General features: G+C 37.8%; 2 protein-coding genes across 4 annotated transcripts; one reads left to right on the top strand and one right to left on the bottom strand.

Annotated features, from left to right (window-relative positions):
• Positions 1 to 28,000, top strand: LOC108112456 (G protein alpha o subunit). Of its 3 annotated transcripts, none has more exons than XM_017222307.2 (8): positions 1 to 133; positions 1,570 to 1,838; positions 11,746 to 11,930; positions 12,012 to 12,172; positions 25,013 to 25,141; positions 25,209 to 25,338; positions 25,404 to 25,557; positions 25,626 to 28,000. In XM_017222307.2, exons 2-8 carry the CDS (start codon positions 1,721 to 1,723, stop codon positions 25,811 to 25,813), a joined length of 1,065 nt encoding a protein of 354 aa, XP_017077796.1. In that variant the 5' UTR covers positions 1 to 133; positions 1,570 to 1,720; the 3' UTR covers positions 25,814 to 28,000. The 3 variants fall into 3 exon arrangements, with proteins under 3 accessions (XP_017077796.1, XP_017077797.1, XP_017077798.1); XM_017222308.2 differs by lacking the exons at positions 1 to 133; positions 1,570 to 1,838 and adding exons at positions 7,442 to 7,551; positions 8,419 to 8,819; XM_017222309.2 differs by lacking the exons at positions 1 to 133; positions 1,570 to 1,838 and adding exons at positions 7,451 to 7,532; positions 8,419 to 8,819.
• On the bottom strand, positions 12,853 to 22,910 carry LOC108112455 (probable cytochrome P450 49a1). Its single transcript, XM_017222306.1, has 14 exons — positions 22,373 to 22,910; positions 19,580 to 19,836; positions 19,219 to 19,409; positions 18,978 to 19,143; positions 15,763 to 15,843; positions 15,568 to 15,684; positions 15,395 to 15,471; positions 14,703 to 14,898; positions 14,469 to 14,643; positions 14,240 to 14,409; positions 14,089 to 14,167; positions 13,914 to 14,022; positions 13,466 to 13,587; positions 12,853 to 13,387 (listed from the first exon to the last, which is right to left on the bottom strand). Exons 2-14 carry the CDS (start codon positions 19,786 to 19,788, stop codon positions 13,274 to 13,276), a joined length of 1,806 nt encoding a protein of 601 aa, XP_017077795.1. The 5' UTR covers positions 19,789 to 19,836; positions 22,373 to 22,910; the 3' UTR covers positions 12,853 to 13,273.

Raw genomic sequence — 28,000 nt, 5'->3', positions numbered from 1 at the left:
ATCAGTCGCAGTTTGAAAGAGCGAACGAAGCGAGAGAGAGCAGCTAAATTTTCGCACACGAGAAAAGTGCAATTTAAATTACCAATATCACTGCGGCCAAAAATACAAGTGCAAGTGTTCGGCAAGTGCAACGGTAAATAATCACGATCGGTGTAAAAACATCAACGAGTCGCGTAAAAAAGGAGCGCAAAACGAACGGAACCAATAAGAATAAGCAAAAGCAAAAGAGAGCCTCCTGCACACACACACATACTCCATATAGCAAAGCTGAAACAGAGACACACACACACATACATTTGAGCGGTGTGTATACGACTGGAAAACTAGGCGGTGGTAAATGTGAAGCTGAAAAAAGTAGAAAAAAAAGGAAAAGGAAAACTCGGAGGGTGGTGGGTGGTGGCCCAGTGGGCGGGGGGTGTGGCGTGTGCAGCGCGTGAGAGTGCGTAGTGCGTGTGTGTGTGAGTGAGTGAGTGCGCGTGCGAGTGTATGAGTGTGAGTGAAACAGCGAACCAAACTAAATGAAAATTTATACATCCGAAATGGTTAACAGTTTGCATAAAAACGTCATTATTTTTTGCATAATTTAATTTTCTCAAAAGAAACGCTCGAAAGGAAAACTCCGCAGCCCACCGCCTTTTTTTTTACCAAATAGCCGGCGCCTTATTTTTTAGCGCCTACGCCCACGCTTAACACATACACACAGCAAATATAACAAAAAAGGAAGAAAACCGAAAAAAGCTTAAATAAATTATTAAAGCAAAAAAACAAAAAACTCAAAGAAGTTGAACGCCAAAAAGTGATGATTTATTATATCCAAAAATAAAAATGTAAAAATAAAAAAAAAAAACGAAAATGAAAATACCCTAATCCAAAAAAACTAAGCTTAAATATTTGGTTTTTTGGCCTCCAAACTAATTCACTTACATGATAAATTACCGCCCCTTATCGAGATCCCAGCCTTATCTGATGGATTTTTCTTATCAGCACGATTGATGAATTTTGTATCGATATCACAAACATGCTCCATATGCAAATTAGCTGGCTATCGTGCTTTTGCTCTTATTTTTACTTGGCGTCTGCTGATAAAAACCAACAAAAAACAACAACATAATTATAACAGTGCGCGCCCTATTGGACAGACAGTGGCGGTCATAAAATTGGCCATAGTCCTTGCTCAACTCGGGACAGTGTGGTTTATGAAGAAATAACTTTCTTCTAGAAAATAAAATATTGAGATAAAAAATTTAAAATATAATTCTATTGTTACAAGTGTGTTTAAAATAAAATGTGTAAAATGCGTAATAAAAACTAAAAATGATTAGTAAACATTACTAAAACATTGATTAAAAATACATACAGATAAAAAAGCATCTCTCATTTAGTATTATTTATACATTTTAAATATTTGAATCATGAACAAATTTACTACACTTTATTTAAACACAATTGTATAAAGTAAACACCCTTGGTTACCCACTGGTTCCCTTTATCGGTTGTGCACTGTTTATAGTGAATCATCCGCTGACCCGTGCATTTGTTATTGTTAATGGGTTCAATATTCCATTTCAGTTGAAACCGTAAAACTGTACATAAGCAAATAAGATAAAAAGAAATACAAAAAAATCCAGGAAAATTGGAATACAAAAAAAAAACAACAAAACCGAAAAGTCCCCGTGTAAATCCAAATCCAAAAACCAAATCCAAAAAAAACCCAACAAAAATGGGCTGCACCACATCTGCCGAAGAACGCGCCGCCATACAGCGATCGAAACAAATTGAGAAGAATCTGAAGGAGGATGGCATCCAGGCGGCCAAGGACATCAAGCTCCTGCTGCTGGGTAAGTGTATAGTCCCTTTACCCTTTTGGTTTTTCCCATCCGCACACCGGAAGTGGAAATTCCGCTATTCGTTTACCTTTTCGACTCGATTATATTGTTCTATTTTCGAGGAAAATTGCTGGTTTATCGGCAGACACATTCTGAAGCACTTGAGAGAGTGCGTTGGAAAATTGTATTTTGGGTTTTATGTGCCGATAGATAGGGGAATATCTAACGTAGACACTTCCACACAGCGGAAACAGTGAAAGGAAATTCTAGATAAAATATATTTTTATTTTTTCTGATATTTAAGGCTATTAAGGTTTCTTATATGGTTGGTAAAATACTTATTTTAGATACTTTTCCGGATTATTTGAAAATAAAATTAATATTCACCTTTTTGGAAATATTTTATAAAAATATTTAACTGCAATTAAGGTCTAAACACTAAATGTTTAAAAAAATAAACTTCCACATTCTTAACACTGAAAATGACATTCCGAATATTCCATTTTGTTAAACTTTTATCAATTGTTCCTCAACTGACAACTAGTTTGTTTTTCCTTAAGCTATAGAAAAGCAACTTAAAAGTTGTTAAGCCTTAACTTAACGACTTGTTGCCCTAGAAAACTAAAAAAATATATAACCCACTGAAGGTTATTCCACTTTATTTGACTGATGATGCATTCATCGATTCCATGACAAAACTATTCTTAGCGTGTTTTTTTGGCCAAGGCAAAACCGAAGTAATTTAGGTCAACTTTTCGGTGTTGCATGTGGAATGGTTATCCCAAAAATAAAGTTGACTCATTGAACCACTGTGCGGGCAACAACAACAACATGTTCAACACAATGGTGAACAGCAACAGTTGCATCTGCGTTTGTGGCGGCCGCCGAGTGTGAAAACTAAACACTTTCAAGGAGCCATGTGGCTTTGTAGGGATCTCTTGCCTCAACTCAAGTGGCTTAGAACCATAAGTTAGAGATGGGATAGGTAACATATTGTTTTCATAGAAAAAACCTCGAAATAGTTAACTATAAATCTGTTAACTAATTTCTCAAAGAATATTAAAAAACCGAAGTAAAGCTAGAAAGTTATTGTATTCTTTGTTAAAATTTATTTTTGTCCCAACTTATTTGTCATCTCTGTTCGACATCCACCCCAATCTCAATCTCATCGTCAAGTGCATCTGCATCCGAGGCAGCAACTGCAGCTGCAGCCTTAGCCTTAGCCTTAGATTTTGGCCAAGTGCGTCTGTATCCGCCAAAGAGCGAAGGCAATCGACGCCACTTGACATTGAAACAATTGCACGTGTGTGTCACTCACTACCCAAGCAACATGGTTGTTGCACCAAGGGTTTTGGGTGACAGAGTGTTTGTTAACCTGGTTGCGCCACTGACATTGAAATGTCAGTTAATCCTATTGACTTTGACTCGCCCCCCAAAAAAGAGATAAGCATGCAGGCGGGAAGGCAGGCAGGCAGCCAGGGAAAGGGCAAAGCTGCCACATACATGGGCATTTCTCTTTCACTTTAACATGGTGCACAAACATGTTACTGTAACATGTGCAACAAGGAGAAGCACTTGGAAAAAGAGAGACATATTTAAGGCCATATAAAATTGATACTTTATATATTTCATCTTGAAAAAAATGGATAATGATGAAGTAACTTTTTGCCTAAAACCCATATAAGTTATTATAATTTTTGTTAAATTTTTATTGCTTTCTAAGCCCTGTTTACTCTCAGTGTAGTCGCATTACTTCACCCACAGTTACTCGCTGTTGTTCTGTGCAATCAGGCAAAACTTTTAAACGCCCTAACAAGCAACAAGGAGCAGAGTCGAGTGGCGAGGAATGGGTGGATTGCAGCCATGTTGCAACAAGGCCCATTGAATGTGTGTGTGTGTGTGGCAAATGGGAATGGGAGGTTTGCGGGGATGGTACCCCAAAAGGTAGGTGCCACCGGGGGAGGCGGTAGACGACGAATGGCAGGCGGAAGCATCGAATGGCGGCCAGGAAACACTAACGAAACAATGGACGGCACAGGACGGAAGGGAGTGAAAGGAAACGTGTACATGTCCTGGGTGTGGCTGCATACTTCGCAACAGCACTGTTTGCTCTGGCCCCCTCTCGAGTGGCGCCTCCTGGCGGAAGTTTGAAGAAACTGCCACTTGAGGCATAATTTTCAAGCCAAAGGTTATTGAGGAAACCGTTCGATGCTCGTTTGTTTGCCACTTTGTTGGCCCTTGTACTGAGTGATATGGCTGCAGAAAACAATAGAGATGGAAACAATTGTGAACTCAGCTGGACTAGGAAAATGTGCTTCAAAAGATGGTAGCTTCTCTTTTAGTATTTAGTTTACAATATTACCATTTTTAAGATGAAGTTTCAAAGTATATAAATGATATGTTCTAAAGTACATTAGCATATAGATCCATTACTTATTACATTTGTCAGTTTAACTAAAAGATAATGTTTCCTTTTCTAAACTTCAACAGGCATTAGTTTTATCTTGACTAATGATAAATTATTTACCATGTTATCAGAAAGTAAAAGCGTCCAAGGCTTAAGTCGTCGATAACAAATTACTGTCAGATAAAAAGATAATGAAAAATCCGACCTTACCCTTTATTTCCGCATTTCAAAAGTTATTTACAAAAATAAAAGTACAATTTTCAGATGAACGAGTGCTCATTCAGGATTTTTCTGATGAAAACTGGAAGTTATTCGATATTAAGACTTTGGGGAATAAACTTTTCTTTGCTTCTGGTGTTTATAATATAAGTATACAAGCTTTATGAATCAGCTATGATTGAACAAGATGTTAAATATTTATAACACTAAGGGACCTAGTAAGTTAAATACCAGTGGGACCTATTAAGATTTGTTATGCTGAAAAGTGGAAGTCATTCGAATTGGGTCTTTGGGGAATACCAATTCTGTAAAGTTTACTTCCATTAAGAACTTTGGAAATACATTTATTTTCCAAGGAAAAATACTGTTTATGAATAATTTTTCTAAACATTAAACATAAAAGCTATCAATGACACATCCAATTCAAAACATTAAACAAATGTAACAAAGTAATTAAGGTTGCACCGCCTGCTTCCAAACCTCGAGTCTAAAGAGCCCACAAAATGGCCATAAACAGGCTCGTTAGATAAACTATAAAATACGAAACAGCAAATACAACACAAATCGAACCTAATTGAGCAGAGTCAAATGTCGCCTGAGTGCCAAAAGGTCGCGCGACCTGCAGCAACTCGGTAAAAAAAAAAGCAGAAATTGCCACAGAAAAAGTGGAAATGGAAAATGGCAATGGATGGATGTATGGTTCTGTTGGGTTTTGGGGGAGGTGCAGATTGTTTCAGACAAGTGCACAAGTGCTCCACTTTGCCGCTGTCTGTCATTTATTCCGAAGAGCGAAGAGTTCGCGTGATAAAAACAAAAAACGCTGTCAATTTGTTTGCCGTTTGTCGTTGACTGCGGTTTGTGGTTCCTCCGACCTTATCGCTGCCCCTTCGCCCCACAATAATAACAATATAGTTCACCCTCTGCTTTCTGTGGATCCCACCAATTCATTCAATAATTTCATTTGCCCATTCATTGTTTTCAATTTCGTTTTTTTTTGTTGTTGTTCTTTTTTTCTGAACTGCCAACGTTTTTGGTCCATATTCGCAAAGTGATAATTTAATTAAGCTTGTTAGGGGCAGCGAGGTGAAAACAGGGGTTCACTTTTTGAATTTGAAATATGGTTTTTACTCGAAGCAGTATATGTTGGTCTAATTGTAAAAGTTTAATCGAAAATCCAGTAGGTTCTGTAGTATAGAGTTTTATATGACTAATAAATAGCCCTTTCAAAAAGTAAAATTTCCCAACGGGTATTATCAAAAGGAAAAACCCATCATATTATTGGTAATCAGCAGAAGCAGAAAAGCATTTGGTTTTGGGTTATACTATCTTTTGTCAGTAAGTTGTTCAAAGACTTTAATCATTTAATTATGAATATATTCAGAATTTTTAAATTTAATTCTGCTTTATAAAGTTTCTAGAGATTTCTGCTTGCTGTGCATGCCATGTGCACGCATTCTTAAAATTAATTTAATTTGTTTAATATTTATAAAAAAAACTTACAAAGTTACCCATTGATTGTTATATTTTCCTTTTATTCCTCCGTGCACTTCGTGCATTTTCACATTGTCCTTTTTTTGTGACATTTTGTTTTCGTCACGCCATTTGCTCGTCGTAGAGAGTCAAATTGCCTGTTCTCCCTTAACTCTTTGACACGGGTACATGGTGGTAATTATCGCCGCCTTTAACCGAACTCGAATGGGTTGGAGTGTTGGGGTGGTGCTAGAAATTCTCGGAAAATCAGACTTTCCCCGGAAAACTTGCCTCGTGATTGCCTCTTGTCAAAGGTTCAGAATCAGGATGTCAACACTTAATTGGCTGGCCGAAGAGTTCAAGGTAAAATGATGGTAGAAAACAAAGGAAAATTGTTTATTCTTGGAAATTTAAGAGACACATGCATTATGTTCATTGAATAATGTGTATTATGTTGTTAGTTTTTTTTAATCAAATTAGTGGAAATTTATTTGGAATTTTAATTTTAAGGTAAGATCCATTCCTGGCATAAGGCAATTTGGGAGAAAATTAAACCTTAAGCCAGAATCATTCTCACACTTTCCTATCACACATATTCCCAATTTCCCTTCCACATTGAAGCAGAGTAAACTGATTAGCTCACTATAAATAACCTATAGTTATAGCCCTTAAGGAGTTTCCCAAACCCAAACATACGATCCATTAGCGTCGGTCATCAATTCATGCCAGCCATGCTTCACTGTATAATTAAGCATAAATAATTGCCGACATTTTGCCCGTTTGATGGCCGAAGTCAATTCCTTAATTGAGCTTGAATGGCATTTTTTATGGTTCCGTTAATTGATTTACTCATAATCTCGATTTGAAGTTGCAGGTATTCAATACCATTGAGATATTCAATCAAAGTTCTCGTTGACAGAATCCTATCAATCGAATTGAATGCGATTGTTTTATCTAATGGTGATTTCCCTTGATTTTCCGCTGTACCATCGATAGAAAGAGTGAAAAAGAGAGTGAGAGGGGCAGGAAGGATCCTGCTGCTGGCCAAAACTGTGCTGTGTTTTGTGCTAATGCGCTTTGGCTTGGCCCATAAACGTGGCAAAGTTCTAAAGCCGTCGACTTAATTGTGTGCGAGGAGGGTGAAGCAGGTGGTGGTTAGCAATGGCATTCTCCATTTAAACTGCAAAGCCACTTTAAGTTGCTCAAAAAAAAAAAAGAAAGGAAAGAAAAACGAATTTCGCGTGGGCGCACTCGTTGCTTCGAGAGTTGTCCTTGTCTTGCGTTTACTCGTTGATTATGTCCTGCGCAGACTCGTTATTTATGCTCTCCAACTTTCCAGTGGCGCAGGCGCAGGCACTCTCAGTTCACCTCTCTCTGTATTTCTCTCTGAGCTTTCGTGTATACTAAGAAAGCTTGCCTCTTTGGGCGGCACCAAAAAACAAGAGAGCATGAAACAGAGAGAGAGAGATTGAGAGGGAGAGCAGTTCCAGCGCATCCAGGCACACAGTTCCGTTAGTTCATTCGAATTCTGCCAGCTCTCCAAAAAACTCGCACAAAAGAGAGCTACAAACTTAATGTTAAAACATTTAAATAAAAGTCTCGAAAAAAGTGTAAAATATATAAAAATATGTAATAATTAAGAGTGCTAAATAAAATTTACAACAACAATTCAGTTTGGCGCTTAAATCTGTGAATTTGCAAAAGTTCTTCACCCATTTTCACGTCTCCCTCTCGTTTTTTTCGTTTTTGGAGAAACGCATGAATCATTTTGGCCTGCTGGAATACAAAAACAAATAGCTGCCAAGTGTACAAAAGAAAAGTTGTGTTTGTGCTTTTCTTATTTGGCTGAAGCAACAAAAAAAAATATATAGCCTCCTTGCGTCAGCATGTGCCCATTTTCCAGCTCTCTCACTCCCACTCTCTTGTTTATGGCCACTTGTAAGACAACGCGTGAATATTTTTTTTTTTTTTACAAATTTGGAGAAGTTATTAACAAAAGAATTATTAATTATATATGCAATGATTATAAGCAAATATTAAATATGTTTTTTCAAAATTGTGATTATCCCATAACAATCCAAAAAATACTCCAAATTGTTTTCATAAATTATTGATTTTTTGCCATATTTGTACGCATTCTGAATTTTGGTTAATGAAAAATACGCTCCTTAATTACACATTTTTCCTTGGCTCAGAAAGCCCTCGCCTAGAGCTTTTCCACTCGCTGCTCGCGCTCTCTCTCCCTATCTCCCTGTCTCTCTTTCATATTTTCTAGTTTTTCCTAGCCAAAGACAACAAAATTTCCCGCATTTGCCAGCGAGTAACGAATTTCCTTGCTCTTGGACACGCGGACTTTTCAGTTTACAATTAGACTCTATCGTTAGCGGTCAAAAAACGCGTATCCTTGAGAATCCTGTTTTTTGTGCGGAGATCAAAACAAAATGCGCAGATAAAAACAAAACTGAATTGTTGAGATGACATAATAATATTTTGCAGTGTTTAAGGAAAACTAAAAACAAAACTGAATAAAAGAAAAAAGAACAAACCAAATAGAACAGTGAAGAAAAGTGTTAAGAAAATTAAGAAAAAAGATTATAAATCAAAACTGAAAAGTGACAAAGTCGAATCCCTCGGATACCAGATACATAGTTAAATTCCAAAAGTTTTGAATCCCCAAACGTTTTAACACCTGGTTTTCTTCGCTGGCAACGTAGTCGGCCATTGAGTTGGCCGATACCAAACGACCTTCAAAACGTTTTGCGTCGAGGCAATACGCACCATGGGCTGCGCACAGTCTGCCGAGGAGCGAGCCGCAGCCGCCAGAAGTCGCCTCATCGAGCGCAATCTCAAGGAAGATGGCATACAGGCGGCAAAGGACATCAAACTCCTTTTGCTGGGTGAGTTAATGTTGCCCAGAGGAAACTCAATTCGCTAAATTGAACGCACACCGGAGAAGCTGTTTTTTTTCACATGAATATTTAATTCGCGGCTGGGCTAAAATTAGTGTAGCATACTTAGCGGCTGCCCAGGCGGCTCATTAAAGGCCCCTGAAAAAATGTGTCCTTAGAATGAGCTTCGTCAGCTGTGCAGCCTTGGCCTTTGACCGATGCTATTTGTGGTATATAACAGGACTACACTCTAAGGACTTTTTTTAAAATGCTGGGTTTTTAAGAAAAAACTTTTTGACTAATATAAAAAGTCCTACAAAATTTGAATTTTTGATCAAAATTTTGTATCAGTGCTAATGTTTAGAATGTTTGCTTTTGTTTAGAAAGTTTAGCGTTTTCCACAAACTTACAAGTTTATTTGAGAAATCAAGTAAATAAAAATAGGAAAACCATTTATCATCAGTAGCCTTAAAACTGCCAAAGTTCTGGCCAACAGAAAGACTTATAAACAAACCATATAAAATGCAAAAGTCATTCTGATTCGTACTTATGCCACCCTGAAAACAATTCCCACAGAACTTGACTGTTTAGTTGTATCAATTATTTAATTACATTATATCGATTGCCATTGCCGTTGGCATAAGGAACTGCATATAGTGCTTCCATTTTCTTGGCAACGTTTCCTCTCTCGATTATTGCTTAGTTCAACTGGCTGCGAATTGCCATAAATTTAATAATCACAATAATATTTTTATGTATCAGACGGAAAGTTCAAGGTCAATTGTTTGCGGGCAAACGGAAACTATATGTATATATACTAGCATATATAAAGTCAGGGAAAATAGTGTGGGCATATGTGAAATAAAATATATTGCAGTTGATTGTAATTGCAATTGGATTCCGATTTGTGATAAGCGGCTGGCGTAATAAACATGTCCGCCGGGAGGCATTAACGAATGAAAAATAGACATTGCATTCGGCATAAATAAACTATTTGGAAAATTTTGCATTTTCCTCATGGCAACAATATGAATTGATATTATTTTCGAAATTGACCAAACTTGGGCTACGTTAATCAAGGCGAAAAATTGTAGGGAGAAAATTGCATTTTTCTACCCTGGCCAAATGAGTAATTTCCATATTTTCATATACTTTTTTCAGTAGCTCTCATCTCCGGCCTGCATATTCACCCATCCACCTACCACCGCCCCATTTTCGCTGTTTACATTTCGTGTATTTCATTTAATTTCCTCTTTTGCTCTCGGACTCGAACTCAGCTGAAAATGAAAATGAAAATGTTTGGCAGGGGGAATGGAGATGATTTCAAATTCTGACAGTTTTGCGTGTGTTTCAGTATAAAAATGTTCATTTTCAGGCAACACCCACTGCTGCATGCGTGTGTGTCTGTATGTTCCTGAGTGTACTGGAAATGTTTATTTAAAAAAATTGTTCTTATTTTGTTTTCATTTCATTTTTTTTCTGTTTTTTTTTGGCTTGCCGTGCGCATCCAAGAATTCATAATAATAATCAGAGCAACAGACGTATATAGTTCTGTCTTTATCTCGCTCGCATCGCTTCCGAATCTTTTGTTTTCCTCTGCAATCCACGAAGGCATTAAAATTAAGCACTTTGCCTTCGATTTCCACACAAACAAAACATTAATCTCAGGTGCCTCACTCACTCCCCCTCGATGGTCTCCTATAAACAAGCCCGGGAAAATTTCCCTGTTCACTGCTCTTAAGTTTTTCCAAAATCTAAACATTTTTCTTGGTTTTCTGGGTGGAGTTTTTGTAAAAGATAATTTTTCGATTTTTTTTTTAAGATGTGTGGACTTTTTCAAGTGGTGGACAATGAACTCTTTGAGTTTTTCCATCATTTCAATGAAAAATAACCAAGAAATGTAAACGTAAAAATTTGGTGGGAGAAACTTTGTTTATGTTAAGGTTTTCATTGATTCAAATTCTGCCTTTACCTCTTAGCTTTGGCTTTTAAATGGAAAGAATATTTATTTAAATATTTTAATTTATAATTCTAAATAGTTTAAAGGCCTTCTGAAGACTTTTTACTTTGCATACAACTTTTTAATCCGAAAATGCACATTTTAATAGCAAATACTTAGCAGAATTATCACAAAATGTGGCATGGAAATTATGAAAAGACTTTCATTATACATTTATGACCAACGAATTGCGTTTTATTTAAAGCTTCTTGAAGATAAAAAAGCTATAGTGGTCAGCAAAAATAGACGAATGAAAATGGCATTTATCAAATTATGCCATTTTCCCAAGGACAGCTTGGCTAAGCAAGCCAAGCTCGCTTTCTCTCCTCTTCTCTTTAGCTATTCTCGATTATCTCGTTTATCAAACACAAAAAACCCCCTTCAGCAGACGACACTCAATTAACAAATTGCATTCAATTGGATGGAAATCTTGCTAAAATTGCAGCCAGCTAGCTATGCAAAATCCTTGAATGCAATCTGGGAGACGTGGCAAAGGAGTCTGTCTATATAAGTCGCCAGATGACCAGGGCCAAACAATTAATCCTTTGTTTGCCATTTAGATTTGTGCCCCCTTTGCGTTCCTCTTTTTTCTTCTCTCATTTCTTTTTGGCCGACGGCAACTCAAGATGATGATACATTGACGACGACGATGATAATGATACTGATGATGACGATGGGTGGGTGTGTATACGAGCATATATAAGTTCTCAAAGGCCATTAAGCCCTACTTGAGGAATACAAAGCACAGACATTTAGTGCTCGAGAACTAAACGCAGCATAAATATTTGCAACCCTCTAAGAACTTTTGTCGGCGCCGATAACCGCATAACCAGACTCATAAAGACTATATCTCTTATCTGTTTCTTTTTTTTTTTGTTTTTTTCTTCAAACGCATCACTAACTTTGTACTTAAACCAAACTATGTATATGTTCTAGGTGCCGGTGAATCTGGCAAGAGCACAATAGTCAAACAGATGAAAATCATTCACGAGAGCGGCTTCACTGCGGAGGACTTTAAACAATATCGACCGGTTGTCTACAGCAACACAATACAATCATTAGTTGCAATATTGCGCGCGATGCCAAACCTAAGTATTCAGTACAGCAATAACGAGCGGGAGGTAAGTCCACCAATGAGTTGCCATTCACAAGTTTATTCTACATTTTCTTTCTCATTTTCCATATGATTTTCTAACTACTAGAGCGATGCCAAGATGGTGTTCGACGTTTGCCAACGGATGCACGACACCGAACCCTTCTCGGAGGAGCTGCTGGCCGCCATGAAACGCCTCTGGCAGGATGCCGGCGTCCAGGAGTGCTTCTCGCGCAGCAACGAATACCAACTAAATGATTCCGCTAAATAGTGAGTAGAACAGAGATATCTTATATATATAATATATAGTGTATATATGTTTATAGAAATATATTTGAAAATGGGGTGTGAAGTGATACAGGCAGCTGGTTCTGGGGGAGAATTATTTTAAATTGTATTATTTTAAATTTAAAGACGTGGGCAGCGGATATTAATTGGTTTATTTTAAACTTGCCTGGCAGATTAAAACATAGCAAAGACAAAGAGCTAAATTTGTAATTTGTTTTAGTATAAATTGGTTTAAATTCCTAAAAGTCCAGGTCTTTATATAAGTATTTTAGCCATTTTGAAACTTAATACACCTTAGCTTTTCTGTCTAAAATTAACTTTGGCATACCATGATTGACCTTAAATCTATTTCAAGACACATCATTAAGCCTGTAAATACGTGATTTTTGTCCAATTAATTAGATTTGTAATCTTATATTTGAGATTTTCTTGGTAGACTTCTAAAAATACTTTATTATTGCCTTAAAGAAACATTTTTAAAATCACTTCTAAAATTAAACTCACCAAGCCACTCGACCAATTGAACTAATGATGCACTTAATAGAAAGCAATTAATCATGGGCATAGATTGGCGTTAGCTTGACCTTAGCCATCACACACTTTTGTCCTAGGCTCGCTCTAAGCCCACTCGCCTTTTTGATTAATGATAATGCCAGACGAGAAAGGCAAACAGAAACAGACATTTTATTGCATACTTTTCGACGCTTTATTAGGTACAATTATTCTTTGAGCGAAAAAAAGGAACAACTAAAACTATGTTTGGGGGGAATATATATATATATATATAATGGGTTCTATATACACATGTATCAACATAAATACACAACGTTTATTTAGTTACACGCACCCACAGAACTACGCTCGTGGCCATAGGATGTACTCAAATTGTCGGTTTCTGTATGTCTGTGTGTGTGTGTGCTATGTTTCTGTGCTATGTACATTTGCTTAATTAAAAAGAAACATCGCAGCAGCAGCAGTAGCAGCTGGGCTTTGACTATAAATATCACACATCCGCCGTGTGTCACTGCAGCTTTGAGGCTGAGCTCTCAGGGCCTCCAGTTCCCTTCGCTGGAGACTTCACACTCACTCGTCCCTTAGCGTTAGCTTGAAATTTAGAGGCGACTGTGGAATGTACGTGGAGTTCACACGGTAAACAAACTCTCCGGAGTTGTACGAAACCTTGTATTTACGGAAGATCTGTTTGGGAAAATTAACAACAGGGCAAATTAAAGTTGGGAAAGGTACAGAGAAAATGCCAAAAAACAAAAAACTCACCTTGGCCAGCAGCGTGTGCAGCTCGATTTCAGCAAAACGACGACCCACGCACATGCGACGACCAAAGCCAAAGGGCAAACTCACAAACGGGTGAATTTTCTGGCTGGCATGGGGGCAGCCAGCTGAAAAGTAAGGGCACATTGGTTAGGGCACTCGAAAAAATATTGCGAAAAATTTAAACAAATTTGGAAAGAGAAGAAGGAATTATAAGATAAAATGCAGCAGTCTACCCTTTCTTAGAAAACCTGTCTATGATTTATTTAAATCTTTTCTTTTTACACTCCTTTTTGTTTACTTTTCCATAATATATACCATATATATCATAAAGAAAAGTCCTGCCACTAAAAAAAGAAGTGAATCCTTTTTACCAACTAAGTGCCTGGCACTTTATAGCACCTGTGTGTGTGTGTGCTTTGCCCTGAAGACACTTTTTTAGTGCTGAACTCACCTGCATCTGGCGCTGACTGTTTAAGCCAGCGTTCTGGCAGAAAACGTTTGGGTTCTGGGAAATATGCGGGATCGTTGGAAACAACCAAATGGGGGAAGATAACGTGCGTCTGAAAGCAGGAGAAGATTGCAATCAGATGGCATACCAAATGGTCAACCATTTCTAGGAAACTTACGCCTTTGGGGACGTGATAACCATTGATGACAGCATCCGACTGGAGACTACGTCCATTGGCTATTACCACGGGTCGCATACTATATGAAGGAAAAAGGGTTTTCCATTAAAAATATGGAAATTTCACTCAATTAAAGAGAGTGCTTTCATACCGCAGCGTTTCCTTTACACAGGCTCGCAGGTAGGGGATTTGTTCGAGGACATTCTGGTTGATCTCAGCCTCGCGATTGGGAAAAACTTTCTGCAGCTCATCGAAGAGTCTTTGCTGTTTGTCTGGGTTCTTGGCCAGCTGATAGATGGTGGAAGAGGCTGCTACGGAGGTCTAAAAGATTATAAAGTTAGCAATTTAATAGTTTAAAGAAATTGTATTCTGGAACTTACTGTATCCACTCCCACTAAGAACAAATCCAATGCCAAAATGGCAGCCAATTTGCGATTGCCCGTCTTTCGCACTATTCTCTCAACAATGGATATATCCGCCTCTGATTTGGGCACACCCCTAGCCTCATCGGCATCGGCCTTGTCCATAGTTTTGCCAATATTCTTCATGCAAATTCTGTATGATTTCATCGACTGATTATTTGCCCAATTATTTGGATATTTTATGGAACTCACGCTGTGAACTGATCCAAAGCCCTGACGAAGCTTCTATATGCCTTGGTGGGATATATCCGCCACAGGGGCATTCGCAGCTCCAGCTCTGGAACGGCCCAGAAGAATGTGTTGATGGCCTCGATAATCTGTTTTGCCTCCTCGCTGCCCTCGGGTGACAAACAGCCCAATCTGGTATCCAGGGAAACGCGACCAACAGCTGGAAAGGATTAATCAGAATTTTTAGGGATTTTTGTACTTCCACTTAAGAAATATAATTACATTTCTTAAAACAAAGCAGATGTAGGGGGTCAAACGCACAAATATGATTATTATAAACATAAACTTTTCTGTACTGCGAAAAACATGGTTTTATGGCCATTAAGATTTTCCAGGAAAATCTTGCGTTATGTTTGTCGTCAACTAAAATGGCCAATTAAAAGTTTTTCGTACACACTTGGAAAAGCAAAGTCTCTTGCTCTCAACAAAGTTTAAATTTAATTATTAAACATTTTAATGGAAACACCAAAGAATGCAAATCGCATTTACAGTTTTCTGAGAAATACTAAAGCCAGAATTAAATCAAATAATGACTATCAAAGGATGTCCTTAGTCCTGAGATCATTATAAACTAATTGGCATTGCAATATTTCAAATAAATATGTCCAGCAAAGTGTGATAATCGCATAAGTAAAATGAAATTTGCAGCAACTTACATTCCAAGGCCCATTTGTAGAGCTCGTGCAGGAAATTGGCTGGCAGCTCCTCCTTTTCGTCGCGCATCAGCTCAATACTGCAGATAGATATATAGTATATATATATATATTCTTGTATATATATGAAGATTGCATAACAAGTTGGCTGGTTGGATGCTAAGACTCCGACTTACCGGCCCATAAACTCGCTGGCAATGTCATTTAGCGGCGGAATGTACTTCTTGGCCGTCTGCGGCTGCAGCAGGATGTGCTGCACCTCCTGTCTGAAGGCCTCCCATTTGGGTCCGTGACTGGAAAAAACAGTAGGTTGAAGGTTTATGTATGGGGTGGATCCGCCATAATATCCGTTATATAAGCACATTACTTACACGCCAATTAGGCCGGCCACATCGCCAAAGAAATCGCGTCGCAGGTCGCCCTTGTAGTGGCGCAGTGAGGGCATCGACGGTCTGGGTTTCACATCAGCAAATAAAGAGTGGGTTTTGTGCAGGAAAAAGGGCATTGCAAAGGGGTACACAGAGAGAAAAATGATATATTATATAGAAAGGAGACATATTTAATGAAGATATAGCTAAAAATAAACAATAAAATTATATTTTTACCCAAGTAAAGTTAATTAAAGAAATCTATTTTTGACATATTAAAAAGTCATGTCTATTTTGATACCAAAAAATCCTAAAATATTCACAAATGAAGTTCATTTTGTTTTGCCTTTAAACATGTTAGTAAGGCAGTGTATGAGTTGGCTAAAAGCCCATACCCGTTTGATACCACCCAACCGCCCCTTTTGAGGTCGCTTGCCCTTGCGTGCAGACAGACCGGCGACGACAACATCAAACACAAATTCATACTGAAAAGCCAACAGAAAGTGAAGCGATTTGACTCCATCTCCTAGTGGCTTTTAGATCCTCCCCCTGCGATATACAGACAAGCTGCTATTTGCATTATGTTTGTCTATTCGCATGTCACAGAACAAATAAAAGAAGCGTATTTATTGGCTTTTGTTTTATGCACCACCCTTAGGACAGCCACCCACAACTTAGCCAACAATTTGGCGCGTTTGACTTGACTGTTGTTTTTCAATTCTCCTACTGACATTGAGTTGCCCTAGGCAACACGAAAATGCTCAATTAAATGTGAGATTTAAGTGTAAATATGTAAAATGTTTTGTGTTTTCTGCTTTTTTCAAAACGTCAAGAAAATTCAACCCTGAAGTGTCTATGAAAATAAGTTGATTCTCACCATCGCATTATGCAAATTTTGTTGGTACTAACATTGAGCTGTGAAGAACGTAATAGTTTAAAAATAGTAAAAAAAATGAATGAAGTCATGATGGTTGAGATGTCTTTTGTGCTTTCTAATGTTTAACTTGAATTTAATATTCAAATTATGAGAAAGAAAAAGATAATTTGGAAGTTATAAAGATAGAAATTGAAAATTAAACTTAAAAAACAAACAAAACAAATAGTATCTCAGCAGTTTTTAGTTCTATCTGTTAGCTTATCAAAGCTGTCAATGTAAACATTTTGAATGTGACAAAGAATAAAGGAAGAGCTTAGCAAGTGCTAAAAACTAAGATAAACAAGTTTGTTTGCCCTAAAATTTCATGCTAAATCTGAAGCGACGTCTTAGGCATACTAATTACTTAACCTGGGAACCCCCCCACAGAAAAACTCTCGCCTTACAATCTTGTAATGAAAAGTTTGACCCCAAGATTGTCACGATCGAAACTCTAACCCGAAATACCTTTTCCCTAGCTTAGATATTCCCACACACGAATTGGCGTTTCTCTTTGAATTTGATGGGTCTCGTAAAAAGTCAACAAAGCCGACGCCTCTGGTACATGTGCACATGCGTATCTCTTGGCCGAATATCTTCATCAATCAGTTGGTCAGTTGGTCAGTCAGTCAGTCAATCAGTCAGTTAGCAAGTTGATGAGCAGTAGTTAGCTTCACACTTCTACGCCGGCAGATGGTTCATTCATCAATCTGTCTGCTTGACCAAAAACAAAAAAAAGAGCCAACATTACGTTAATGTGGTCTCATGTCCAATCTATTAGCGATTCTTTTCAGTCATTTTAATGATGACTTGCTAAATGTGCTGGCCAAAAGCAAACAATAGAGTTTTGTTTTTTGCGATGTCTGCCATCGATCCGAGTGTGTGTTTGTGTGTGTTGTTGTTGTTGGGTTGTCTTATAAACTATATAAACTATTCGAAACATAAGCGTAACTTGTTAAATTTGGTTCATGGCCACGGCTATGATCGCAGATATGTCCGAACGATAGGGAAAGGCGGAGAAAAGAAAGCTTATAAAAGTTATGGACACGTTAGCGATCTTTGTGTGACTTTCGTTTCGGTCTGTTTGTTTTCCTTCTTTTTTTTTTTTTTGCCTTCATCATTTCGGTCAGTTTTATTTATTTCTATGATGCAAAAAAAAACTAAGAGCTTGTCGGATTTTGTGAATAGTTGGGTTTGTTTGGATATCGTGTTGCTAGGCCTACGGATCGGTTGGCGGAATGAGAAGTGAAAGTCTCAACTAATTTCAATTTAATGGCTTATTTTTATCACGCGCAAAAATTTGGATTATGATTGTTTTTCAAATGCCAGAATTTGTCTCATGTTTTATTTATTTAAATTAGGATTTAATGAAATTTAATCTTTATATGACTGAATATTCGAAATATATTTTATGAAAAGTTTAAATAATATTTGCCTTTGTTTTATAACTTAATCAAGATAGTCCTTAATGCTTTTGGTTTTATTTTTAGTACTAGAATTCACTTTTTTCCTTGTTTTCCTTACTAGAAAATATTCAACTATTTGGTTATATATGTAAATTTTTAAATTACTTCCACAAACGAGTTAAATTCCCACGCAAAAGTGACATAACTTCACGCCTTTGCCCTATCCGTCCCAGCGATTCCAATCTGTCACAATATTTTCACACATCCATCTGCGTTTAATCCGCATTTCCCAGTCGCCATCGCCATCGCCATTGCCATCGCCATTTTCTGCCTTCGTTAGTTAATAATTTAATTACAGGCTGCATTCATTCAATATGCGCATAAATAAACAGGAATTGCATTTACATTGCGGGTGGGTTGGTTGCTGGGTGGTTGGTTGGAGTGGAAAAGGTGGAAATCGGTCATGCATGACTGACTTTGGTGCGGATATATATGCTATATATGTATATGTGCGTGGGCTTTTGCATGTGTATATAGGGGATTACTGGTAATTCAGACCAAGTGCAGCCATGCAGGACTTAACCATAATCTTGGGTTAACAACATATTTAATGGACTTGCGTTTTAACCTTTTAGTTAGTTAGTTAGGTTGCTCTAACTGTTGGGAAAACTTTAAAGGAAAAGCTAACAACTCATAGTTGCTTATAAAATCAATCATTTGATAACTAATAGCTATAACTATGCTCATTTCGTATTATATAACCGAAAGCCTTCCTTTCTCACGATCTATAAACATGCTAAAGCCAATCAATCATATCAATCATGACATGTCACACGCGTCGTATACGCAATTTTCGATATACACCATCGAAGGATGGCTAAAACTGATTAATCACTCACCGGTGCGGCATTGCCTCCTCTTTCTTGAATATGTTACGAATCTCATCGCCATCGAAGACGAACAGCAAGTCCGGATGACCAATCAATCCACCCACTTTGGCCATCTTTCCATAGTTGACATGCAGCTCATTCATAACCTTGTCCAGGTCGCTAATTTTGTACGTTCCTGCCAGTGACAAGCATTTATTAGTAGTCGAGTCCTTGTCGGCATTTCACCGGAAGCCCATGGAGAAGGACTCACCAATTAGTGGGGCAAAGCGCCAGGAGTTGCCTATCAATGGTAAGGGATATGGACCCGGTACTTCCGAGTAGGGACGCACTGCAGCCGAAGAAGTGGCTGTGGTAGTGGTGGTAATGTTGCTGGTGGTGGTTTCAGCTGCCAATGCAGTTGTTGGAACCTTAGTTGTTGCTGCTGCTGTTACGGCTTGTTGGCTGTCAATTAGTGTAAATTGTATACAGTGAAAGAAAAATTTATAAATCTTATTCATCTTTCGTTAGTTAGTACTTTGAAAATCCCTCAATTATTTCGATTTTTAGATGAGAAATCGATAAAACTTCACTTTTTCTTCCTGTGTAGAAGGCAGTGTGAGAAAATCACGAACCTGACATTTAATTTCTTCAGATTTGCCGACTCTCCCGTCCGCAGTCGCTGCATTGCAATTGATTTTTCAATTTCCGTCGCCACGCCCACACCGCTACTAGGTGGCGACACCGCACCACCGCCCACAGAATGCGGCAATACGGTGGTGGCAGTGGTGCTGGAAGTAGAGCGTCTCATCAGAGCAATGGATGTTTTGCGTAAGCCCGACATCTTGAGCTCCTTAGGTTGCTCGCTCCTTCTCCTACTCGTCTCTTAGTCCTGTTGGGAAAAGTATTATGTAAAAAAAAAAAAGAAAAAAGTTGAGAAAGTTGAGCAATCTGCTGCCGGCGGCAAACTAAATTGTGTATTTATGTGCTGTTTCTCATAGCGAGGCGGCAAAAGTTTTTGATGCATTTCCAAGTGGATTGCCCGGGAAAATCAATCAATATATAGTAGAAAAAAAAATATAAAGGCCATTCAATGTTTATTATTCAAAACGAATAACACCTCACTCCTCTCTACCCGACGCACTGAAAGGTGTTTTAGGTTAGAGTGCAAATATTTATGGCATGCCCGGCATATCCAATATTCATTTTAACTTTCAGCAATGACAGCACTTAGTTCGAGTTAGTTGCAAAACAAAACCAAGTAAACAATCGACGATTGTTAGTCCCTTGTCCTCGGTTAGATCTCGGGGGAGCACTTAACTGGGCAAAGGGGGGAGGGATTCCCATTTGTCAGTCAGTGCGTTCCATTTTATGGTTGCTGCCAATAAGCAAGTCGGAGTTTGAGCTTAGCTAGCGTTAAATTGAGCACAACTGCAGGCACTCGCTGGCAAAATGTGAATTCGAATTCAAACAAAGAAAACACAAATTGAAGAGTTATTGAAATAGCACAGCCAAGGGGCCACATCAACCCTGGCCAAGTCGTTTGTTTATTGTACATAAAGCGAAGCCTCATATGTAAGGAAAAAAAAAAAACTTTGCAAAGGAAGCTATAGAACTTGAACATTATTTGATAATGGTTTTAAAAAGTTCTCAATGGGTTAAGAACTTGTGTCAATGCTTGAGTAAATTCATAAGTGACTTCAGAAATTGTGTCAAATGGAAAATGAATGTTGATATAAATCGTATTTGATTTAATAAAACTACAAACGACAAATATTACCTTAAAATTTGCATAAAATTTTATCAATTAAATAATAAATTAACAGCCTTGCACATTTATAGCCCCATTTAAAGAACATTTTTAATACAAAAACTTCTTAAAGTTCTTCATTAAAAGCTCACATTTAAAAACTTATCAACCATAAAAAAGAGATTTCCGAAATACCAACGGTCAAGAAGTCAAATCTTGATGTTGGCAACCTTTTTAGTTTGACAATGGTTTTGGCTTTAACTTTCCGGTTTTCTTCTCGCTTTTCCCTGCGTGGTATACAAACTTTGTTTTCTACCCCAGAAAATCCCAGAAGTTTCAAACTCAAACTCAAATACATACACACACTCGCACATTTAATATGAAGAGCATTTTGCTGCCCCGCAGGCAGAAAAGCTGGCAAGATTGCTCATACGCCGCGTATGCCATCGAACAATGGAAATGGCAATGGCACTTTTGTGGGCCTGCTGCTACCACTGCTGCTGCTTGACTTTTTGTGCGCCTGCTCCCCAAAGGCAATATAATTTAAATGCCGAAAATTTGATGGAACAGAAATCTGCGCACCCAAATCCAGAAAGTTGCCTCAGCTGAGCTGTGCCACCCATTTTTCTCATTTCTTTTTCCTCTTTTTTTTTTTTTTCGTTGGCCTTTATTTCTTATGTACACTCGTGTGCGTGTGTGTATATGTGTGTGTGTGTGGCACAATGGCAGCGGAGCGGCTTATCCTTGCCCTTGTCGCACAAGCGGCGACCTTGAGGCTCTCGAGCGGTAGCAACAACAAAAACAACAAGAACAACCACAACTATATATCTGAGAATACCAGCGCGGTTTTATCGCCCAAGAGGAGGTTATAATGAACTTGAGTGATAATCCTAGCGCCTGCGAGTAATGTAGAAGAAATGTCAAGCAGCCACTTGTCGTTGACTTTTATGGCCATTGTTCCAAAATAGTGGCAATGAGGGGTAAGGAGGGGAGACTTAAGCAGCCCGCATTTTCTTTTCACTCGAATGAATTCGAAATCGAAAGGAATTCTATTAGCATTCAGCTGCTAAATGAGCAAACGGTGGTCGAAAAATCCCGATCGATTATGTCACTGCTCGTCCAAAAGGCAGCTTGGCAAATCACTTGCCCACTGTTTGGCTTTTTGACTTGCCCTTTGAGGTGTGGCCAAAAAGCATATTCAAATTTGATTTCACACAGACGATTGCTTAAGTCCCCAAGTGCAACTAGTTTTGTTGTGTATTTTGGCAAAGTTATCTGGGAAAATATCTCATGGGAAAACTGCACTGTCTTTCATGCAGATAATTGTTATTTCCTGGGAAAACTCAAATTGGAAAAATGTTTTTTAAATTTTTTGCTATATATTTAAGCAAACAACAATTTGTATTTCGTTTGGGAGACTTTTATTATCCTTTTAAGATTTATGCGACCCCTGCGGCCTTTTACAAACTTCAATTACAGACTTGTTTTTCTTTCCTTTTTCCTTTCCTTAATAATTTTCCAATATAATTAAATTGGCCTTTCACGCTAAACGTTGATTTCTTTGACAGTCAACTTGACTGAATGCTTTTCCAAAGTGCAACTAGTTTACCACCTGACACGCCCAAATTGTATTGGGAAAACACTTCAGCTCAGCTCGCGTTTAAACGGAAAAACTCACTTGAATAGTTTGTTTTTATTTTTATTTATTTGGCTTTGGAATAGTTTTCCACGGCCTGCCACGCCAGTTGGTTGAGTTTTCAGTTTGAGTTTCAATCAACTTGTTTGCCGATTTAGTTTTTAGTTTTAATTTATTTGCGGTCTTCGTTTTCCAAAAGAGACTAGAGACTTTCAAGCCCCACCGTTTGTGCACAATTAAAAACAGCTTTGGATGCCTTTTGTTGTTTGGATTTCTATTGTGTGTTGTTTTTTATTTGCCAATTTCCCAGACGTTCACAAGCACTTGAAAAGGCGGGGAGATTCGCCAGCTCTTTTGTCACGCAACGCGAAGTTTGTATGTGGGCTACCACTGGAATCTCAGAGTTAAAACTGAAAAACTTAAAACCAAAAACCGAAAACCGAAAACCGAAACCGAAACCGAGAGCTATATTCGATGTGGAGCTCCCAAGTCTGAGCTGTTGCCTCGTAGACCAACCGCGACGCACTAAACGCGATCGCCGGGCTTCTTAGTCTACTTATACGCTATATACCAAAAACCAAACCAACTGCCGATCGGCAAAGCTAACAATGTGGTTGTTGTTTCTTTTTGGCGCGCTTTTGTTGGCTTTGTCATTTAAGATATTTGTGCTAATTTTGCTACTACTACTAGCTCTTTTTAGGCCAGAAACTAAGTTGGTTTCGGTTAGAAATAACATAATTTTCGAAATGAAATTGAAAGTGCCTAATAATCCTAATCAAAAAGCAAAAGTTTGTGTTAATATATAACGGTTAACTCCCTTGATTGACATTAATGAGGTACCTGACGAGGTTTGGATGGGTGCTTTGAGGGTTATGTAAAAATATAAATAAATTATTATAAAACGCTGCCGGGACTAACGACCCATTGGCTTGGCCAAATTGCACGCAAATCGCTTAATTGAAAAGGCCATAAAGGCTAGTAAAACACTAGTCAGAGGAAATTGGCAGGCAAATTTAGCATGATGGGAGTATTTAACTGGGATAAGGTAGTTAATATGGGTAAACAAAGATGAGGAATTAGTAACATGAAGGTAATATGGCATTTTGTTGATCTAGGATTAGGAAAATTTAAAGATTTTGGGTGATACTTAGGATCTCGAAAGCAGAATCTTACGTTATAAGAACGAAATACTATTAAAATGTCAATTTTTATCTTTAAAAACTTTAATAAAACTATCGACATGTTAAAATGTTCATCAAAACCAAATCATTAGATATTATTTTAAAATTTTTCCATTGTAAAGCTTTCTCCATGTCTGTCCTTTAATTAAATCATAGCTAATTTTTCTATATTTAGCTCACTTTCGCTGGCATATTGTTTATAAAGTTTATGATCTACTTTCAAGAGACCACAACTTAGCCAGCCACTTGCCACACACATTGCAACACATTTTCCGGGCTTACAAATGACAGCTGCATGTGTGCCTGTGGTTTTTCGGATCAGTAAACAGAAAAGAAAACTTTTATGATGGACATGTTAAATAAGATCTTTGGCTGGCCAAGTGCTAACCAAAAAACGGTTGCCCAATCGCAGCCGCTTGCAGGCGGCGGTCAATTAACGTTTGTCTATGAAATTGTAACGAATATTGGGCATTAGTCTCTTTGATTATGCAGTTTAAGCCAAACAACAACGCTAAACTTTTCCGCATGAAAGGTGATCGTTGCGGTTATGCCAGGCGAGCATGACTGGGCCAATTTCCTTCCCGAAGGGAGTCTTGCCAGATGGGACCCACTCCAAGTACATTTTGGCCAACTTTTTTTTTCGTTGAGCAATTGTGCGTGTAATTGTTTGTTGGAAACCAGTTGACCAATGCATCCGATTTCAGCAAGCCAGAGCAAGTCAACCGAAGATTGATGCGATAACAAGCGCAGATTCCTCGGACAGCCTCAAAAAAAAAAAACTATTTACGACCTGTCTCTGAACCTGGGCAACAAATAAAATTAGCTACCTCAGCCCTTTATTTATTTAGTTTTTGGTTTTTGTTAAGGCATTGCGTGCCTGACGTTAATTACGGCCCAAAAACACACATATAACTGGCCAGTGGGTCCCACTCTTTGATGACCTACTTGTTGACGCTCTTTTACTCCCCAAGCACGCAGACTCTGTATCTGTATCTGTATCTGTATCTGACAGATGCCTTTGCCTGTCTGATGGTTACATAACCGGCAAAATAAAACTAATAACAAGTATATACGATAGCTTGTATGCACGGAAATTAGAACCAGAACAACTCACGGAAATGGTAATCATTTTGTATGGCTAGTTCTTGCAGTAGTTCCTCCGTATAGGTAGAGGGAAAACCGTTTGCATAGCCAAGTAATGTGTGAGTAGGTAGGGGAGGTAGACTTTTCCCCATTTCCCTTTGGTCTCGACACGCGCTCAGGTTTTTTTTGTTTTTAATTGTTTGCTCAGCGCTTTGGTCTGCGCCTTAATTGTTTGCTCAAGACTTGGCAGATACGGGCGGAAAATTGGAAGAATGGTTAGGTAGCAAAGGGAAATACGGGAATGGAGATGGGCAAACATTTGTCTGGTCAAGCGATGTGTGGATGGGAAATGGAAATGGAATTCTTAAGCTTCTAGTCTGTGTAACGCTTTCTTCTATCTGTTCTATTTCCTTTTCAGTTTCCTGGATGATTTGGATCGGTTAGGCGCCAAGGATTACCAGCCAACTGAACAGGATATCTTGCGTACTCGCGTCAAGACCACTGGCATCGTTGAGGTACACTTTTCCTTCAAAAATCTCAACTTTAAGTGAGTAGAAATATATGAAATATTGAAAGTTTATATATATATATATAATTATAATTTAAATTTATAGATTGTTTGACGTGGGCGGCCAGCGTTCAGAGCGTAAGAAATGGATACATTGCTTCGAGGATGTTACAGCGATCATTTTCTGCGTGGCCATGTCTGAGTACGATCAGGTCTTGCATGAGGATGAAACCACGGTAAGATTGGGTTAATACTTTATATCTTTAAATATTTTACTTAATAATTTTCTTCTTTATTAAAGAACCGCATGCAAGAGTCGCTGAAACTGTTTGACTCGATCTGTAACAACAAATGGTTCACAGACACCTCGATCATTCTGTTCCTGAACAAGAAGGATCTGTTCGAGGAGAAGATTCGCAAGAGTCCCCTGACAATTTGCTTCCCCGAATACACAGGTGAGTGGTATATCCCCCAACTTAATCAAGATCCTTATTAATGCTTTTTTTTTTTGTGTATTTTATAGGTGGACAGGAGTATGGCGAGGCGGCTGCTTACATTCAGGCTCAATTTGAAGCGAAAAACAAATCAACCTCAAAAGAAATCTACTGCCACATGACGTGTGCCACAGATACCAACAACATTCAGTTTGTATTCGATGCTGTCACCGATGTCATCATAGCAAACAACCTGCGCGGCTGTGGACTGTACTAAGAAGGAGGATTCCATAGCCGGATCCCTATTACAATGATAATGATGATATAATGATGATGATGATAATGTGGAGCAGAAATGGGGGCGTTAGCAGGGAAAACCGTAACGGTATTAAAGAGCAGCGCGGGAGCACAACAACCCACCAGCATTGATCAAAAACCAAACAATTTAAGAGCAGATGATAGAACCAACCAACCGCAACCACACATAGGACACTGAACACTGAACAAGCAAAGCCCAAAGAACTTTTATTTGTTTAACAAAAAAGAAAAGAAGAAAAAAAAAGCCGGCGGATGGAAGGAAATCCCGGATGGATGATATAAGCGACAAGTACATTACATAATATCGATAATATTGATGCAGATAAACATACACACACACACAAACACACGCACACACAATGCTAATAATGATCAGGGCAACAATGATAATGAGGCGGCAGGCAACTGACACTGGAAACACGCGAGAGAAGTCACATTTGATATATATGAAAAAAAGTCAGTTGATTGAAAGGCATTTCCTATATACATACATATACAAAACACATACATATGCATTATGCAAAGCCACATGTACGACATGACACTAACACACACACACACACACACTCATACAAAGCATACACAAGCGCCAGCATTGCATATAGTTGTTGTTTGGTCTGAATAATTTTTATAGAATTTCATAATTTATGTGTAGTTTAGTTTCCTCATGTATTTATTAAACAAAACAAAAAACAAAAACAAAAACCAAACGAGCGTATATCTACATATACCGCATATATATATACATACACTTCTATATATACATATATATAAATATTATATATATTAAATGTTTCCTGTTGCAATCTCTCTTTAAAATTATTCATGCCATCAACGCTCTGCATTTGTCATGCTTGTTTAGACTTAAGTTCGAAAGTTTCAACAAAATCCAGCGGCAAAGGAAATAATAATAATAATATTAATTTGATAGCGTGTCAGCGTGTGGGCTAAAAAGTAAATAATATTATATAACAAATCAAGAAAACCAAAAAAAAAAACATAATGAGGACAAGAAGAAAAAAGAGAAACAAAAAACAAAATACGGAAGGCAAATCTTTAACGTTTAAGTCTAATTTAAAGATAAATGAAAAGGATATAAAACAAACAAAAAAAGAAAAACAAAACTATCTATTGTATTTACAAGAACAAAAAAAAACGAAGCGAAACTAAACTAAATGAAAAACCAGATAAGAGTCAAGTCAAGCAAAGCATATGTGGCCACTTAACTAACTTATGTAAAGAGCAGCATTAGCAGCAGCCATCATCGATGATTGATTGATTGATACATTTCAATGTAAATTGTAATTTGTTGAATTTACGTGTATAGAAGAAGTTTAGCTGGCAAACACACAAAACAAACAAACAAACAAACAAACACGCATACTGGACACAAACTAACTATAATTTAATTCACTTAACGAGCTGATTTGTTGTAATTTACAATGATTTGTGGCATTTATAGCAGGAGGAGCAAGGCAAATCAGCGATGATCAAAACACAATTCAACTTTGGCGGCGCACAAAAGCATGCTATATATTTTTGCCATATCTACGCACACACACACACACATACGAGAACACACAAACAAAAAAAATATGAATCAAAATGAATGGAACGCAGAACTCAAATCTCCCACAATGAAACTAAGGATTGTATGTAATAATATAATAATTTATAAATTCTACTTTTAATGATAAACATCTTCATACATGTACCTATATATGTATGTATGTGACTGTATCTAGCGAATGGCATTTAACCCCCCTGCCCCCCGAAGTATGTTGAATTGTTTGATTAGACTTATTATTATTACAATTATTATGTATATGCTTTGTATGTATGTATTTTGTGCATTTTGATTTTACACAACGATTTAGCTGCAATGAATTTATATTGTTATTTTTATATAGTATTTCTTTTGTATCTGCCCAGTCTTCTCCTCCCCTCTCCTCGATATCCTCCTAACTCCTTTACTGCAAATCTCCTCTACTCTCTTGTGCTCTTGCTCTAGTTGGACGGAAATCCATTTATGTTTTATAGTTTTTAAGCCTAATTTATGTAAACGCACACACAAACACACACACAACTTAAACATCAACTAAGTAAGTTTATTAGCGAAATAAATATTATTTGACATTCAACAAAA

Source organism: Drosophila eugracilis, unplaced genomic scaffold (genome assembly GCF_018153835.1).
Source record: "Drosophila eugracilis isolate 14026-0451.02 unplaced genomic scaffold, ASM1815383v1 contig_90, whole genome shotgun sequence".
Classification (NCBI taxonomy): Eukaryota; Metazoa; Arthropoda; class Insecta; order Diptera; family Drosophilidae; genus Drosophila; species Drosophila eugracilis.
The sequence above is the reverse complement of the archived record's forward strand: the minus strand, read 5'-3'. Positions and strand labels throughout refer to the sequence as shown.

Excerpts from the sequence above, each read along its gene's own strand:
- LOC108112456 (XM_017222307.2), top strand. The coding sequence starts at position 1,721 with ATGGGCTGCACCACATCTGCCGAAGAACGCGCCGCCATACAGCGATCG. Across the intron at positions 12,173-25,012 it reads CTAAATGATTCCGCTAAATA|TTTCCTGGATGATTTGGATC; the intron begins GTGAGTAGAACA and ends TTTCCTTTTCAG. Across the intron at positions 25,142-25,208 it reads TTCAAAAATCTCAACTTTAA|ATTGTTTGACGTGGGCGGCC; the intron begins GTGAGTAGAAAT and ends TTAAATTTATAG.
- LOC108112455 (XM_017222306.1), bottom strand. The coding sequence starts at position 19,788 with ATGTCGGGCTTACGCAAAACATCCATTGCTCTGATGAGACGCTCTACT. Across the intron at positions 15,685-15,762 it reads GTGGCCGGCCTAATTGGCGT|TCACGGACCCAAATGGGAGG; the intron begins GTAAGTAATGTG and ends TGTTTTTTCCAG. Across the intron at positions 14,644-14,702 it reads GCTTTGGATCAGTTCACAGC|AATTTGCATGAAGAATATTG; the intron begins GTGAGTTCCATA and ends GAAATCATACAG.